The sequence below is a fragment of the Saccostrea echinata genome, unplaced genomic scaffold, assembly GCF_033153115.1.
Source record: "Saccostrea echinata isolate AGI-Se365-2 ecotype Australia unplaced genomic scaffold, CSIRO_AGI_Sech_v1 ptg000010l, whole genome shotgun sequence".
Taxonomy (NCBI): Eukaryota; Metazoa; Mollusca; class Bivalvia; order Ostreida; family Ostreidae; genus Saccostrea; species Saccostrea echinata.
The window spans coordinates 11652075-11671813 of record NW_026889759.1 but is presented as its reverse complement, the minus strand read 5'-3'; the positions used below and the strand labels follow the sequence as shown (position 1 = coordinate 11671813).

The following is a 19739-nucleotide window of genomic DNA, read 5'->3' as shown; positions in this document are numbered from 1 at the left end:
GAGTACTTACTAACAATTCTACAATAATGGTAACGATAGTCCAACTAATGTAGTACGTTGGAATTTTTGCGATGATCGGATGAAGTTATGGCTAAATTGGAAAATCTGAACATAAGAACACACTCTCCATTAAAAAAAAATTAACTAAAAAAGCAATTTCAAAAATCAGTCTATCAGTTTCTCTATGAACTGCAACACCTTTTGATAAGTAAAACTGAACTTGACAACATAGTCTTAGAATTGAAGTATTTTCTAAATTTGTGTTTCATTTGACTTTTCTAAAGATGGTCATGGAGAATAGCATGAACACCGATGCTTCTATAAAGGAGGTTCTAAAAACAATGGCGGAGAACTCCTCTATTCACGGTGTTTCTAGATGGGTGACATCTCGGCATTGGTATCAGCGCCTCCTCTGGATTTTGGTCTTTCTAGCAGCTGCTGGTGTATTGAGCTACCAGTTATCGCGTTTATTCGGATCTTATAAATCCTACCCTGTGAAGACTTCAGTGGATTTAAAATTTTCTAGTTTACCGTTTCCAGCTGTATCTATCTGTAATATGAACCCGATAAAAATGACCAAACTTGATATGACAAGCAAAGACACACAGATAGCTATAAACGTAAGTTGTTTGCTTTATTTAATTGATTGGCTAAATGAGCCAAAATTGATCAAAAAATCTGTTGTAAAATAATTTATTATTGATATGATGTGTCATTTAATAATGTCTAGCCTAAATAATTCACAAGCTAAAAATAGAGGCAAATAACAAACCATCCATTTTTTCCTTCAAGGAAAACTAATCAAGAAATGTGTTTTCTTTTAAATTATATATAATTCATTTTTGCAATAGGGCACTGGATCGCCTATTAGAAAGAAAAGAAGTAAAAACCGTAGGTCTAACACAGAAACTAAAGTATCCTCTTCATCCCATTTGTCACCAGAGAACAGTGATAAAATCACTAACATCTTTTCTTCAGAAGAACCGAGAAGGGGACAAGGAATTCCCGAGCGTCCAGCACCTTCAACGGAGAAACAACCCGACTACTCATTAACTGAACTCAATAAAAACCATAGAAAATACAAGAACATTTTTAAAGAATACAAGAACATTTTTAAAAACAAGTATTCCCCAAAAAGTTGGTTGTCAATATTATTGGCAAAGGAAAACATTAATATTGAAGCGGGCAAAAACGAACCATGGGTTCTGAAGGCCAGTCAAAGGATCAGAAAAAGAAGTACTGGGTCTGGTGGGACGTTAACTTCAGGGATTCTAGGGACTAGTGTCCCTCCCGTCACAAACACACCATCTTATGCTACTACTAGTTCCTACAAAACTTCTACCAGTTACTACCCCACTTCAACCTATGGATGGATAGGCGCTGATGGTACCTGGTCTAGTTTTCGGGATTATAAAGACGAGCTTGATCAACATGTCCAGGATAAATGGAACCAGCGAGTCGCTAAATTCCAATCAGAATTTCAAAAGAATACAAGGTAAAAATTGATTTTTCTGAAAAAGGGACCAGAGTCGTATTTTTTTTTAACTCTTTGAAGTATATGTATTGATAAAAACAGGAAAAGGCTACCGGTCTTGTAGAGTAGGCTTTCCAATTTTTTTTTCTTTCCATCTGGTCAAACTGGCTTCTGTAAAAAAAATTGTACAATGTACATGTAATCGGTGGACAAATTTTTTCCATAGAAACAAAAAGGAATTTTATTTTAAATAATTTGTTTCTTCAGTCGTATTTCAAACTATGTACTTAAGTGTCTCCACTTAATTCTGGTGTTTAAATATTGCCATGGAACTGAAAATTGGTCATTTATTTATAAAAATTAAAAAAAAAAATTGCAAAACTTTTAGAGAGTAGTTGCTCTCTGCTTTCAAATCCAATTTTACATCGAGGGTCGAAGGGGCATACTCACAAGCAATGTTTCTTGTATTGTTGTGTTTATGGAATTAGTTTTTTTTCCTGGAAGAACTACTAGATTTTAACGCTCACAAAATGGCATGTGCATGGAACCCATCAATAACATAAATTTTAAAATTTTTCTCGCACACTCTTTGTAAAAAGGATGGATGCATAGATGAAATACTGGGCCTTTAGAGGTCAAACAAATTATCAAATCACTAAAAGTGTCCTTATATAATTTTAAAATTTGTGAGCAAACACGTACCGCTGCGCCGAGAGAGGGTATTGAGACATCGAGTCTTATGATTTTTAGTGACTTATTTTACAATTTCATATGAGTTAAAAATTTGGGTTGAGACACAATGATCTGAACTCTTTTTTATGATAAAATACTAAATTCGAAAATTCTTGAGTCGAAAACATTCATATTTTAATTAAAAACAGTTGACTTTCATAGAAATGTTTTGCCATATTATTGTCATATGATTAAAGAGGGGAAATCCTACTCTGAGAAAGAAAGAGGGGGATATATGGCTCTAGTGTGAGATTTTCCCTCGGGGGAAAATCCTACTCTAAAGTACAGATTCCCGGGGGGGGGGGGGGAGGGGGCTGGCTATGGGGGGAATCCTACTCTACAACACCGGTATAAGAATAACATATAAAGAGATGCTCGAAACATTGTGTACTTAATAAATAGTCATAAAATCATGAGGGTGGTAAACTGGAATCACCATAACTGTTTCTTCAGTAGTAGAATGGTTAATACCTGCATTGGTATCATGTATAGATGCTTCGTGTTCCTTTGAGACTTTTGTATTTGATTAGGTGTCTTATTTTCCACGTCTGTGACTATTGAGAAATACACAATTTTTCTCATTCTCAGCAAAGCTGACAAAGGCAAACTTGAATATGAAAACCAATGATTTTATGTAAAACCATCGTCGGAACCCACGGGTTTTCTCTCCGTTACACTACATTCTACAGTTGAATGAAGTGTAACGGAGAGAAAACCCGTGGGTTCCGACAATGATGTAAAACAAATGAAACACATTTTCGTTCATGTCTTAGTCCCATTGCATCTGCTTTAGTTTAAATTGTTGTATTTTACGTTTCATAATGCATTTCGTTTGTTTTAGCCTTTTCTTTTATCAACCCATCGATAAGTGAACTAAATTTGATTATGCAAAATGTGATAGCAATTTGTTTTGAAGTGCATTTCTCATTATTTTAGAAAAACAAGAGAAATTGTAGGTCATACCATTGCTGACATGTTGGTATCTTGTGCTTTCAACGGAAACGAGTGTTACCATAAGTATGAATAAGTTCCTCCCTTCTGCACTTTTAATGGTTTAAAAACTTATCAAATTTCATACGAAGAAACCAAATTTTCCATACCATTATCTTTCTTTGCTCTTTTTAAATAGTAATTTTAGCCTGTTCCAGTCTTTGGAATATGGAAACTGCTACACATTTCAGGACACCTCGTACATCACCAAGAGATCAGGACCTCTTCTGGGTTTGTTTTCACAGAAACTTCAATCTGATTCATTTATGGTGCAACAAAATATCTTGTTCAGTTTTGTAATTTTTTTTTCTCCAACTTACTTCAATCCTAAGCAAAGCTAATAATCTCCAATCCTGGAGAATCTTTGAAAAAGTATGCATACAACTTTACACACCTATACACAGTGGCTAATCTTTGTTTTAAAGTAAAATTTGATTATGTACTTTATATACGAATTTTGATTTTACTTTATGTGCAAAATAATGTAATGTTTAAAGTGCTTAGCTACTGAGCGTTAATATGGTATAGAATATCTTAGGAAAACTACGATCGTTTATCAAAGCTATCATTCCAATAACAGCGTGTCACTTCTTGAACGACCGTGGTAGAACTTCATAAAATGATAACCATATTAATTACTTATCGATTGGATATTAGTTTTCAATGAAATCAATATACTACTTTGCAAATGAAACACAGAACCCAGCAATACCACTGACAATATACTGATCAATCTGTTGAATGATTGTTCACGAGTATGGAGTAAACAAAAATTACACTTGGACAAGCAAAGCAAGTTTTACTTCCTATAACCATAAAGTCATATTGTAATAGCAATCTAGTTTCTAAATGCTATTTTGCTATTTAACCTTAAATGCATGTACAAGGAAGGAGAATATAATAAATTATGTTGATTAATACCAATCACTGGTGTTTCTTTAAAGGAGATAGGAACAAAAACTCAATTTTTTTTTTTAGATTTTCCTTCGTAGCAGAGTAGCCTTACTAATTTCATGCTTAAAATTTTCTTATACTAGTATTAATTCCAACAGGTCAAATCACAACCAAATATGACAAGCTTTTCTGTGAACTTGACTGACCAGGTGTTGCTTTTTACTACAAATGCCATACTCGTAAACAGTCACTCAGTGTGATTGGTCAGTATTATCAGTGGTATTGTTGGATTCTGTGTTTCATATGCAAAGTAGTACTGAATTCATTGAAATCAACCGTATAAAATAAAGGAATTAATATTCGGTTGATGTAAATGAATTTGATCTTACTTTATAGAATTATATATGCAGACATAAATATAAAATAAAATGTCTTCGTTCTTTTTTTAAGCTCTTTTTTCGCTATTTTGCAGAAAAAAGCCCGCGCAATTTCTATGCAACAGGACATCTATATATTAACTCTAATACTAAAAACCAAAGAAACATTTTATTGTTTGAAAATCCCTATTAAAGAGAGTAAATACAGGCGATTCGTGTTGTAGATTGATTAAAATTCAAGGGAATTTTGATTTTATTGTTATTTATAAACAAAATCCCGAGCTTTGCAAATTTTCATGCGACAATTACTTATTTGTAATTTAGAATGTAAGCGTCTTCCACTACTGATCGAGTTCTTTTGAATAACCCCCCCCCCTTTCAAACAAAAATAAAATGAAGAAGACACATAGTTTATTTTTTCTCTTGCTTGCAGGTCTACGCCTAACGCTTAATATTGAAACTTTTGAGTATGTAAAGGACTACATGGATGCTTTTGGTATGAGGTTGGTAATTCATGAACCTGGAACGTTTCCCTTTCCGGAAGAAGAAGGATTTACACTGAACCCTCGTTTTGAAACAACCATAGGGATGAAAATGGTAAGCTCTGCTTATCATTGCAGAGATAAGAGTCTTTGGACTCCATATAATAGTTAGTACTGTAAGAAGTTTTTCCGATATTACACATTTAATACGATTTAGGTCATAAAAACAGAACAGCCCGTCATAAAAAGATTGTAATGGAATGAAAATGACATTTTTTCAGTTAAATTCATTTTTAAAGATAAACTGGACATTTTTGGTGTATGTTGCTTATTTTGAACAACAGGTTACCATTCAGCGAGCGTCTGAACCGCATGGAAATTGTGAATCAGGGGAAGAATTTACACGAATGTTTGGAATACGCTACACAATCCCGGTATGAATTCAGTATGAAAAATTATATCATTCAGTATAAGATCTCTGCTTAACCTCTCGAGAGGAAAAACAATCAGTTGTACAATACTTTTTCAAAAGGAAATAATTTTTAAAATATTGAGATTCTATTGAGAAAATAATTAGGAAAATATATAAATATTGGGTTCTCCCTTTCTTTATGAACTACATGTAGGCCTGTTTGAAACTTTGTCGTCAGAGAGAAATATTAAGTCAGTGTCAATGCATTCCCTCCACTTCATATATAAAGATTGGCAACATAGATTCCCTACCACTCTGTTCAAATTCAACTGGTGAGTATGTGGGTTTTTTTTGTTTTTTTTTTGTGTGTGTTTTGAACAATTATTGCAAAAATAATCGGTTATTATTGCTCTATGACAGCATATAGTTTATGAATTTAATTTATGTTGATTTTTTTTTTTTTTGCTAAGAGGCAAGCGAATGTGAGGAATTTCTTGTCTTCAAGTTAGAAAACAATTTGCTTGACTGTAACTGTCGAAGTCCGTGTAGGTAGGTTTTCCTCAAGGATTAATCAGAGAAATGATACAAAACCCTGTGAATTATTATTTATTATTACCAAAACTGCTAAATAGTTTATTATTAGTAAAATGTGGTTCACTTTTCTGAATTAACAAAAATTCAATTATCAAATACATCTATGGGTTTAATCCGAGTAACTGACATTACTATGTAATTCAAATTTATGATTTCTTAAAAAAATAATTTATTTCTTTGTACACAGACAAAAAATATATGACACGAGTTTGTCTGGAAGAGCCTGGCCAAGTCAAAAATTTTTGGTAAGAAACAAGTTTAATTTAAAAAAAAAATACAGGGTAGATTGCATTTCTTCTTCACTTTATGCATACTTATTCCATTTATCGATTGATTGTATGTTGTTTACGTCCCTTTCGAGAATTTTTCGCTCATATAGAGACGTCACCATATACCGGTTAAGGCCTTCAAATTTAGACCTTAACTCGGCACTCAGTGCCATTGAGCAGTGAGGGACCTTTTTCGTTCCAACGTCTGCCGTGACACGGGGACTCGGTTTTTAAGGTCTCATTCGAAGGACTCGCAACTTTCACTTCAAAGTGCCGAGCGCTTGGCGAAGGAACAGTTGCTACCTATTTTTTATCGACTAAGTTCAGTCGCGGCCGGGGCTGGAACCCACGACCTTCCAATCACGGAGCGAGCTCTCTGTCGAATGAGCTACCGTGACAGTCTATTTCATTTATTAGACAAATAGGTGTTTTCACTTTCTTTTTTCGTTTTATTTTCTTTAGTTTAATTTTTAGACTTTTTTCAAATGAACGACGAAATCACAACATTCTTATATGAACAGTGCATTTATTACATGAAAACTTAACAAGTTAACTATCTCATACAGAATCAAGGGTTCACTTAATAAAAGAATATCGGTTCATAAATTTCAAATTAACAAGAGGTCAGCAGTTTCTCTACAAGCACTTTAATTTACCTGATCATTCTATTTTTTCAATGAAAGTAAGAATTCTAGAAAAAAAAATTACCACCATACTAATAGCCTATTTAGACAACGAGAATAATACTCTTAGGAAATTAGAGAATATTTCAAGTCCACAGTGTAGCAGTGTGAATGTGATTGGACTTTTTAAAAATACACAGAGGCGTAAGCGATGTCAGGGACATCGGTCTTACAATAAACCTATTATACACGATGTCTCTTTTGATTCACTACCACCTTATATAAACAGCTACATCTTTACCACATTCATACCAAATGTCACTCTGCCTCTTTGAGAGTTTTGAATGGTTTATTTAAAAAGGCTAAGAAAACTCCATATTTGGATTCTTTGATGCCAGAATACAGATTATGGATATTGCAAATCAAAGGGTTTTTAAAACCGTCACTTGATATGGAAAAGAATACTGCTCAAGTAACCCATTTGCTCCTTAAACTTAAATTTGCCAACAAAGTGAATACATGTACATGTATTAGTAATATCCTTAATCACAAAAGGGTCCAGTCTTGAATCCATTTTAAATTGAACTCCACACCTAGTATTAGAACATCTGAAACATAATCCTCCTACGTGTTCTTCTTCACCCTTCAAAAATAGTCCCACTGGACCCTTCAATACTTGTGACGTAAATATAGTTAATAATTAGGACCTCAAATCATTTATTTAAAAAGGACGAACATTTAGGGAACCCCGATCGATCTTTCAACAGGTGTCAAAATTTCATAAATATTTTAATTTCTGTGGAAGATTACGCCAGGCGATGGGCCAAACATGAGAAAAAAGACCTTGACATTTTATCAGAATGGATTAGAAGTATCAGATAGATGTTGAAATTTCGCAATAACAAATATGAAAACCATCTAACCTTCTGTCTTCAATAAACCAGAAGTGAAAAATGATAAGATTATACGATCAATATGTACTGGTCCCAGCTGACAAAGCTGGAAACTACATTGTCTTTGTATATTAGGTTCATTATTATAACTTTAATTTTGAAGAATGTGGATATAATTCTGCAAGTGGTGATCCAACTTATACTCATGGTTCCCTTTCTAAGGAGGAAATTCATCAAAGTCGCATGTCGGTTTTAAATATTTTTGATATTCTCAACAATCAAATTGAATTTAAATTATAATACCTATACCAGATTCCTAAACTACATAAAAATCTTTATGAGCAAAGACACATACGGGTTTAAATAAATGTTTTACCAAGCCTCTTTCTTTACTGCTAACCAAAATTTTAACAGCAGTAAGGAAAGACTTCAGGATTACTGTACAATATATTCGAGAAAAGTGTTAATCCATATACCAGATTCCTAAACTACATAAAAATCTTTATGAACAAAGACACATACGGGTTTAAATAAATGTTTTACCAAGCCTCTTTCTTTACTGCTAACCAAAATTTTAACAGCAGTAAGGAAAGACTTCAGGATTACTGTACAATATATTCGAGAAAAGTGTTAATCCATTCGTACATGTATGTCGATTCGATATATCCCAGTGAACTTGTAATAGACACCGCAGAGACAACTATTTTTACTGGTTATAAACGATAAGGGCCAACTAACAAGTAAATTGTATGAAAAAAAGATGACCAGCTTTTCCGTCGTCAACATTCCTGATTTATTGAGTAATATTCCCCATCACTTACATTTGAAGTTCATATCTCCCAGCTTATTCGATACTTAAGAGCATGATCTGACTACGATAAATTTTTTAACCCGAGGTAGACTACTGATGGAGTAGTGATACTACAGGGATTTCAACAACCTTCTATAAAGTCATCATTTCGTAAATTCTATGGTCGTTATAATGAACTTGTTATGGTCGTTATAATGACCTTGTTAACAAATATATTCTATCTTTAGATATATAGACTGACGTGTTTCATACAAATTTTAAGCCTTTGTTTTTTTATATTGACTTTGACAACGTAATGTTCCGTCTACCTGATCAATACATAGGGCTCACGGCGGGTGTGACTGGCCAACAGGGGATGCCTATGCTTCCTAGACACCTGATCCCACCTCTGGAATTTCCTTGGGTTCATGTTTTATGCGCTGTTCACAGATTTGTATTGTAAACATCAGAGTTAGGATCAGGTGACATGGAGGAGTAAACATCTCCTGTTGATCGGACACATCCGCCGTATCCTTCTTGTTATGATCAAAACCGTAAATTCATTGTGAAAATAATGGCCTAACACTTTATGAAAAACAGTCAAAATACGACTTCACTGTAGATTGTATTTGCTAACATGGTTGTTGTATCGACCATAGAATTTGCGAAATGTTGACTTTAAACGAGACAACATATCCTTGTATCATCAACTTATTTGTCAATAGCTTGCATCGTTTTAGAAATTGTTCTTATTTGCGTAGCGAATCAAATGGGAAACATAAACTCCACATGCAGTTGATAATGGTATATTGCTACATAAATAAGGGAAGTTAGGACGATAGAAAAGTTGGATAAAAATCTGTGTACTTATGTGTAGAATCTGGGTGTTTTTTACAAAGTAATTTTGTAGATGATCACCAATTTCAGAGTTTCATTTTTATTTAAGATGCAGTTGTGTATGATATCAAAAAGTCATTTTTTTATCGTGGGAATTTGATTGTATAAAGTATAGAGAAGTCATAGGTTTTGATGTCACTGATTTTTGAAAAAAAAATTGTGATTATAAATTTTCTAAAAGGTTTTTGGAATTTTTGAGAATCCACATTTCATTTACACCACATCTCGAATATGCTCTAGCAAGGACGTCTAAAGTTTCTCTTTTACAGGAGTTACTATTTTTGTGGGGAGTAATGAAAAGGGTTTCTAAGAACAGGTGATACATAGTGATTTGCAATAGTTTTTCTTTAAAAAAGTATCGGTATCTGATATCACTAAATTTACAAAATTATCAGATGCCTTAAAGAAGAAGTATATTCTATGAATACACCCAATTGTTGCATTGTAACAAAAAAAAAATAACAAATTGATAAACTTGATTTGTTTGATGTACATAACAATCAACCATAAAATAATGCCTTATTGGGAAAGTCAGATTTCTAATTATGTGTTCTAAAATTATTACATTAAATTCAGAAAATATCTATATGCTTAATAGACACTTGGTAGCCTTCATGAATAAAAGACGACAGAAGACATATAATTTTGCTTTGTAATGGTAAAATAATAACTTTATCTAATACTTAATGATTGGAACATTCTTTGTATATGTCTTTTGCAAGAAAATAAAGAGATGTATAGAACCTGCATCCTCCCCAGAACCAATTCTTTGAAGCCACATGGCCATATCTTTTGGCTTTCGTTTTTATTCCGTTCATAACTTTAGATTTACATGTATTCGTGCACAGACAAGCAAACAAAAACTAGTTTAAACATAACCTCTTTCCAAATTCTTTAACTGAGGCAATAAAATAACCGCATACATCGATGTATATTTTTCTTAAAAGTTTTTTTTAAAAATATATACAAAATGCGTATAAAATTCCTGGCAGCGGTATTACTTTATGATCATCAAGTGAAAGAGAATACATTTTATTCTTCTGTGTTTATTAGGTCCGACTGGGTGATTTATAAGTATCATACATGACCTTTCTGAGAAACATTTAATCAAGTGAATTATTTATTAATATTTTATCAAATCAAATGATTCATGAATGTCATGGAATCAGTGCTTTGATCAAAAATTGACCTCGTGTAATTCAAAGTGGAAGACACTGCTACATAAGCGTTTCATTAATGTTAGCAAATAGCATCGTTTAATGTTAAAAATAGTTTTCCATCATGCATGACGACCTTGATTGTAAAACAATTGAACTTCAAGGCTACGGAGAATGTAATTACTGGAAAGGTTTTGATCATACAATTTAGCAGTAGTGACCGAAATAAAGGATAGTAATTAAAAATGCTTTCTTTTATTGTTAGTATGGGAAAAATTGGTTGCAGCTTTTGCAGAAAAAATAGATAACTCGCGTAAGCGAGTTATGTATTTTTTTCTGCAATAGCTGCGACATTAATTTCCATACTAACAAACAAAGAAAGACATTTTATTGTTTATATTTATGTCTGTATAAATGATCATGTATAGTTGGATTAAATTTGCTTTGATGATACGTACCTCTTTGTATTTTTCATTGATGGAAGAGTCATCGTTCAAGAAATTTATACAGGTGCCTTGCTTAGGCCATTCCAAGTTTTTTCTATGTTTAGCGTCCGCGCGCGCCTTGGTTTTTGACACCCATTTCAGAAAAAAAACAAAATCAGGAGTCCTGAAGTTGAATATTCTGGTCGAAATCTTTAAAATCTATCAATTTCTTTAAATATTTGTCGCCAATGTTAGGTATATTTAAAGCATTTATTACCTTCATTTTGCAATAGAATAGATCTTTCTACGAGAAAAATAGATAAATGAAATCAAATCCTTTGAATGAAGTCATTTTTATGACTATAAAATTTTTTTTTTGAATAGGTAGGTATGTTTTTGAAAGATGGGTGGACGCTAAACAGATAAAAAACTTGGAATGGACTTAGCAGGTTAAAGTTTTTATAAACGACCGCGATTTTCATAGAATCGAAAACAAAGGAGATAATATTCATTGGATGTAAACATGACAAATTTAACTTTTTGTATGAATGATATCATCGATAAAGATGTTCAAATAATTTGAAAGGTTCTTTCATAACTTTAATACATTTATCTTTTACAAGTACTTTATTTTTGCAAATAATAATTAGTGTTTTTTTAATAACAATCTTTACAGAAATCAAGATCTAGACTTTCTCATAGATCTTCATTTTTCTTCTGATGAAATTTTCTAGATTTTATTATTGTAAGTTTGTATGACCCCAGTATCGTTACTTTGTGTATCTTATAGTTTCTTTTTTCAGAAAACGATATTTAACAAATATGTATTTCTTGTTTTGTAGAAAGAGAATATTATGGTAGACATTTGTGATGGGTCCCGAAATTGGTTCTTCGCTAAGGAATGCAATAAAGTACTAAGTAATGATGCATCAGCAAGTGACATTGACAGGTACTTGTATATTTTGTACTTCATTAACTTACTTGTACCGAGAGCTCAAAGGAACTATTTCTGATTAAAGCTTTCTTGTAGTCTTCATCTACTTTTAGGTTAACGCCTGATATATTATCAAAAACAAAAAAGGCAGAAAGAAACAAATAATGAGAAAAAGCCCAAATGCTTACTTCAAAACATGTACCTTTATATCAGACATGTAAAGACATATTCAGTTAAAGGAACATGAATTCATACTAGTAAAATCATATTCAGTACATTTAACTTGTATCTTAGACTAAAATATGTATGATAGCCGATGAGGCAAAATATGTAGTTTTGATCTTTTTTATATACTATATATGTCCCATTTTTATGGATCTTGAGTCTACATACATTGTACTTTTTTTTAAAGTTTTGGTCTTAAACCATCCTGATTCCCAAAAGGATTTTGCATTCTTGCATTTAAAAAAAGCTATACAATCGATATTGTAAAGGTGTTAAATATTTACTCTACAAAAAGAAGCTTGGACCAAATAAAGTTAAACTGATAAATAATTTTTTGAGTTTCTGATTTTCGTTATCTGTATATAAATATGAGAATATGCAACTATGGACAGACGTCATTGAAGAAGATAAGTATTTTACTCAAAAACATTTATAATTCGAAAATTTCATTTTGAATAAGAAGAGAGCTCTGTAATTTGCCTTATTGGATGGTAAAAATGTTTAGGATGGTGAAAAATATTGGCGCAAGTGAAAGATTTGTTTTGTTTGTTTGTTTATTGATTAACGTCCCTCTCGAGAATTTTTTTTTTCACTCATATGGAGACGCCACCACTTGCCGGTGGAGAGCTGCAAATTTTGACCTATACTCGGCACTTAAGGCCACTTGGCATTGAGGGATCTTTTTCGTGCCAGCACCTACTGCGACACGGGACCTCGGTTTATACGGTCTCATCCGAAGGACCGGACTCCACGTCCCACAGTGGGATTGAAAGATTGGTAATGTAATGAAATGAAAACACATGCTCTCCACAAATTAAGAGTAACTATACTCTTAAGAACTGGTATCAGAAACCTCACATTTACCACTGGGGGAATACTTGTAACGTAATGCCATCTAAATTCTAAATAGTTTTTAACGGAAGTGAATCCTTTTTTTATGACGAGCAACAAAAATACTTGCAGGTGGTTTGTATTCAATTTTGTCGAATCAATTCACACAGATAGATTTCGTTTGTGAAGAAGAAGAAGAAGAAGAAGCAATATTTGTAATATGTAATAAAACAATGACGAATATTATTTTTAAATGCATTATTGAAATTGTATTTCTTGAAGGTTATCGGAAAACTTTCTAAAAGCCGTTATTTACTACGAAGATTTGAACTACGAGGAAATCCGAGAAGAACCAATGTATGATGTAAGTAATTAATCTTGGACCTTTTTTTCATTCCTTGCAGGTTTTTATAGATTGCATTTACTTTGATATTTTGAGTGCATTGTTTTGCTACTTTGCGGCAGACGAGATTCAAACATTTTGATTAATTGAAGATAAAATTAAATTATACTGTAATTTTATTTAAAATATTTGAAGACACGTGTTTTGGAATTAGATACAATTATTTAAAAACTAGATGAAATCCCGCGCAAGCGCGGGGAATTGAATTTACACCACTACCGACAGAAAATATATTGTAGTTTTTACTGGCAACCTACAGGCTTATAGAAGGAATACTTTGTTCAAAATCCCACAGGAAGTAAATGTACGTCTCCACCCCCACCCCACCCCCTTTTTGTAAAATCTTGAAAAATAACAATATCATTTAATTGACATTTATTGTGAAACCTGTTATACAATGTTATGGATATTGTACTTCAGATGCTCTTATTTCATTTCCGCCAAGGATAAAAGGAGTGAATATGCACATTTTATTGAAAAATTGATTATTGGGGGGGGGGGGGGGGTTCACAGGTACTTGGGTCTTGGTTTATAAATATGTATATGTACCTTATTGATTTGTAAAAAATGTACTTTACCTTTTTTATATATCAATAAGGTACCCGGTACATACATATTTACATACCAAGACCCGAGTACCTGTGTAAAAATTAGCTGTTTAACGCCCTATGAATAGGCCGAGTATTTGATACAAAAGACTGTATTCAGAAAAAAAAACTGAAATGTATTGATTAAAGCACAAAATTTTACAGCTTTAATTATATTTGAACAATACCTTATTCATTAATTTTCTTTTTTCATGTAAGCAAGTTTATTACGAAGTACAAATTGTACTTCGGGTTCGTTGCCACGATGCTCTCAGTAAGGAAAATACAAATTTTACCGATAAATTTACAAATTTTACCGATAAATTTATTAGAAAAACCTACTACATATATGTAATAGTCTTTCGATATATAAATATATTCACAACTTATAGTGTTATCAATGATTTACCATTATTTCAATGACCATTCACACAAAAGCTTTTTTTTTTATTTTCATGCAGCTAGAATCGCCTCGTTTTTCTTTTTAACATCGGGCTCGATGCTATATGATGTTCTAGAAGCTTCTGTCAATATTAAGATTGGCGAATGACGAAAATAATGTGCACATTTCCCTTTTTAGTCGGTTATCACAACTTATTTCTTTTATATCATTTAAATCAAGTTTTGATTGAATAATAAAGTGATGACGTTTTATGAAATAAATAAACGATTGCTTGTTGTCAGTTTCATTAAAAACTGCCAGTAACTTAGATCCGCCAACCGGAAACGCCACCGTATTCACGTTTTTGCTATTTCATGGCTGTTTATAGAAAATAAAAGTAGACTTTTTATTTAATGTGCGACACTTACTATGCGAATGAAATCTAAATATAGTTTATGGACATCATCTTGAATATAGTGTATTGTTAGAGGAGTAAGTAAGAACTCTAGTGCACCCGTTTCGAAGTTTATTTTGCAAAACTTATTAATTTATAAGTATAGATACCGTATATCGAGTAGCTTTTGTGTCCGAAAAAAGGCGAAATTTGTGAATTGTGTTAATCAAGAAATCATTGTGTATAATATAATTAACAGGTTATTTAATTGAATGAGAATACAAGAAAGAATATTATTTATAGAGAGAGAAACAAATTAAATATGAATATTTGGTTTAAATAAGCAAAACATGCTCAAAGTCAGATTCTTGCCTGGAAAGCAATATAAAAGACTAGCATAAAGATTATTTATGTAGCAAAAGGGCCAAATGAATACAGTAGGTGTACACTGTTTGACGATTGATTAGTTATTATCAGGTAAAGTCATGGTGATCAGAGTTTAGTTGGCAAGAGACTACATAAAGTTGTTTCAGACTTTATCAAAGTGATCACAGAGAGCCAGAGTGACTAGAAGATATATGGGAGTTAGTGATAAGTGGCAAATAGCCAGGTTGTATAGCAGTCTCTCTCTGTGTACTTAATTGTAGCACTAGGCATATGACAAAACACATCTGTATGTATCGAATACCTTACACACTAGGCAAGTGTCCATTGTATTTGTGTACATTTTGCATTCATTATCATCCCTGTAAGACCTGGAAAAATCAAGTGCGATCCCAAGGAGATCAATTGGGTCTCGCACGTTACAATTAGCAAAGGTATTTTTACCAAATTTTTAAAATTCTTGGGCAACAGTTACATAGCTTCATCAATCAATTAATTCTGTTTTATACTTCTGTCGATCCTTTACAGTGTTGTATTATACTCAGGTGATCGTTAAGGCCCTTGTTAATCTTTACTTGATCAGCATTTGTAATTAGACGTACATGCTCCAATCCATGTACACAGCTAATATTGTGACGGATGAAAATTTTCCCTCTTGCAATGTCTCTCTAACATGATACTATCATATCTTACTTTTTTCCAAGAATAAAATTTTCGCCGGCGTGGCGCAATGGTTAGGGCGATTGCTCTAGAATCGCGGAGTAAGGAGTTGATCCTTATGTCACGGGTTCAAATCCCACAGTGGGACGTGGAGACCGGTCCTTCGGATGAGACCGTTTAAACTGAGGTCCCGTGTCGCAGTAGGTGCTGGCACAAAAAAGATCCCTCACTGGTCAATGGCCATAAGTGCCGAGTATAGGTATAAAATTTGCAGCTATCCACCGGCAAGTGGTGCGTCTCAATATGAGTGAAAAATTCTCGAAAGGGACGTTACACAAACAAACTAATGAATAAAACAAACAAAAATCAATTTTGCTTTCAATCGGATTCAGTTGTTCGGTAATTTCTTCCTATCTGAGAATTTTATTACTTTTATTTTCACGTTTGGTATATTTGATTGATCTTTCAAATTAATCATCCCATCTTCGAATACTTAAAAGATAAAAAAAGTTCTTAATATAACTTTTCTTTAAGTCAATTGAAGATCACTTAAAATAAGTCTTAGCAAATTCGAATTTTATACGTTAAATTGTAGATCAATACAGAAAAATATACTTAGGTAATAAAAACAGCCAAAGACAATGACAAAAGTGAATGGTAAGGTTCGACTCTAAATTCAGAGAGACTTCCAAAAATAGGCTTGTTCAAACCATAAGTTTGTCTTACAAAGAGATAAAAACATAACATAGATCAGGCTGTTCAACAAAAATGGTGCCAAACATTTTGTAAACGTAGGGCTGGTGTAGTTTATCATGGTATTTTCAATATTTCAAAATGTGCCCAATATGATTGCAGATAATTGATCATATTCTTTCGAATACATAAATTTTGACTTTCCAAAACACAATAGCATTTCTACTACGGTTTTTCTCTCTTTTTTAATCTTTGAATAATAATCTTTTTTGCTGCCATATATGTATGTATTTCTTCTTTCTTTTTTTCTTACAGGGCTTTCAGTTAATTTCGGATGTCGGTGGTGCACTTGGACTTTTCATGGGGGCTTCCATCCTGAGTTTTGTAGAAATCTTTCAATTTTTTATCGAACTATTAAATCTTTTGCGGTCTAAAGTGTTTCGGAGGCCTGCGCGTTCATTAACACCAGTTACAGACATTTATTTCAAGGAACCAATGGAGAAAGATGATCAAGCCTGGTCGAAATAATGAATGCAAAAAAATCTTGCCGTTGATTTCAGAAACAGTTTAAATGCACATGTACATTATGTATGTAGAAAATAAATTTTAATAATGATTTTAAAGTACATTTTATAGCTACTCCTTTGCAACAATATTACCAGATTATCACTTTGTAAATGTCGTGAACATAATGTTAGAGCGAAGAATAGTATATATATATATATGAATCCCTATTATGTGGTCCTTTCATAGATATCGGGATCACAGAAAAGCATATAGACTGAGCTCGTTTTTCTGTGAAGCCTATTGATTAACCGAGTCAAAAGACTACATTTTTATAATATTTTCTGTGAAACAAAAAACAAAAAAAAAAAGAAAAGAAAAAAGAAAAAAAAACAAAGAAATTCTTTATTTTAGAATTTGTAAGTGTTAAAGACTTTTCACCATTATAAACACATCTTTGAATTTTCCCTAAATTTTTATGGGCGTGTTTGACGTGTGATCTGCAGGAATAAGGCATACGAAACATTTATAGTTAAAATGTCTACGATTTGGTCGGCTGACCACAGCTGGACATACTTTATAAAGTTACGCACATAGGAAAATGTTACATTTAGTTTGAAATACTTTGTCAAAAATCAGTCTTCTTATGTTAATATTTACCACATGTAAAACTTAGTAACGCTTCACATAAATAATATACACCTATAGGGTATAGTTAAATGCAATTACAAGTACATGTATATATTAAAGTATCAGTAGGTTGGAAGAATTGCATTCACTTTCGGTGCAACAGAACCAGAATGTATCTATTTGAAAATAAACCAATACATAAAATTAAACTGACAAAAGAATTGATTGTTTGTACTTAAAAAAAATATTAACGCTCCATTCGAGGATCGAACCAAAACTATTTCTTTTTCGTTGCACTGGACTTATAAGGCATACTACTGAGCTTTCACCGCTACGCACATATTACGGTTTTTAAAGCGACAATGAAGCACCGCATTTACACACAGGAACCCGATACATCAAAAGAATGCTAAAATTTCGTGTGTCAGTTCAATGAAATTTTCAATTTTCAAGTGAACCCAGATTCCTGCCGAATGCCAATCAAAAGCGCCCTCGTTTTTTGCAGGGGGACGGAACTCTCATTATGCTATATTTCAGAAATTTATTCTTAAAAAATCAAGCTTTTTAACATAGAAAGCAGAAAATACTGTTATCATCTTGCGCTATGAAGTCATGTGAATGTACAAAAAATACACGTTACAGGAGCTGTACTGTGTCGGTGTCTAGGCGAGGGGAAAAAGTCACCTATAGTCAATATGGAATCTTCAATAATTAAGCATTGCAGGAGAGGCGATTCCTTGCGAGAGTTGAAGAAAAGGATTGTGAAATGAAACATGCTATCCTTAATTAAGTGAAACAGCACTTCCATAAAAGTTATACGAAAGAGTAAGATAAACAAAATAAGATAACCAATCACTTACAAAATATAACTTGTTGTCTCGTTACATAATATTGCATTGTACCAATGTGACTTTAATTTGTGAGAAAAACCATGTGAGTTTAAAAAATGTGCGAAGCTGTACGTCTTTCTTAATTGAAATATACATGCAGGTATGTCAATGTAGCATTATTGTTGAACAGATATATTAGTATTAAAGATACTAGTACTTCCTTTAACTAAAATACACTCGTTATTCCGTGTATTGGTAATTTTTCAAATCAGCTCAGTATACTAATATTAGGTTCAGTTATCATTGTTGCATTCATTTGTTTATTGCTGTCATTAACAGTGACGATTTATCAATCAATTCAAAGATATTCTTCTGATATATCAAAGTTTTTTTTCCTGTTTAGTATTATCTCTTAATGCAACAAATCTTAGTGCATTTATACGTCATTCTCAGCTGTTTAAGTGTATGTGGTTTAGCAGTTGTCGGAGCAAAATGTCCATATTCACATTTAAAGAATATTGATAGATCCAATACTAACAAAACACTACTTTTTTGTATCACAGTTATGAATTCTACTGTTTATAGATATTGTCTCCATAGTTTGCATGATTTCTCTACTCTCACTGGCCAATAAGTCTATAAAATCAATCGTAGTTTTTATTCACTGTTCACTTAGTTCATTACTGGCGTCCACAAAGAATATAAGTCAGCACTGGTATATCCGGCAGAAAATTTCACTTCATGAAAATGGTAAGAAAATGATTTTCCTAGATTTCTATTGAACATTGTTCTCATATTCTTTGTGATATTAATAAACTCTTTAAAATTAAAATAAAAAACTAATCAAGTACAAATTTACTTCATGAAAAGTAATATTTTTAGAGACATGTGTATAATACTGAATTTAGTCAAAATTGGTTCTGAATTGGACGAAAAAATCTTTTGTAAAATACATGTACATTGTATATAGAAAATACCAGAAGTTATGTTATTTAATTGGATAAGATAAATGAAAATATACAAAATTGTGTTTTTAAACCATGAGACAAGTGCATCATCTTCATCGTAATTTTTAGAATTTTTTTTCTGTCCAAAAATATTTTTTAAAAATTAAAAAGTCATTTAGTACAATATACACAATATCCTTGGTTTGGGGGGATTTTTTTAAATAAAAGAAATGTATTGCCTGGTTTTCTTACTCTAAAGATTTTAAGACAAATGTAGAAGAAATTATTCACTTCATATATTATTTTGACCACTATTTTGCATTCAA

At 32.4% G+C, this 19739-nt stretch overlaps 1 protein-coding gene across 1 annotated transcript; it reads left to right on the top strand.

The window, feature by feature from the left end:
* The first annotated feature begins 299 nt into the window (after positions 1 to 299).
* LOC133184554 (degenerin deg-1-like) lies at positions 300 to 17031 on the top strand. Its single transcript, XM_061319641.1, has 12 exons — positions 300 to 620; positions 852 to 1495; positions 3143 to 3223; positions 3336 to 3427; positions 4901 to 5064; positions 5294 to 5383; positions 5576 to 5693; positions 5832 to 5910; positions 6143 to 6200; positions 11852 to 11958; positions 13282 to 13363; positions 16818 to 17031. Exons 1-12 carry the CDS (start codon positions 303 to 305, stop codon positions 17028 to 17030), a joined length of 2046 nt encoding a protein of 681 aa, XP_061175625.1. The 5' UTR covers positions 300 to 302; the 3' UTR covers position 17031.
* The last annotated feature ends 2708 nt before the right edge of the window (positions 17032 to 19739 follow it).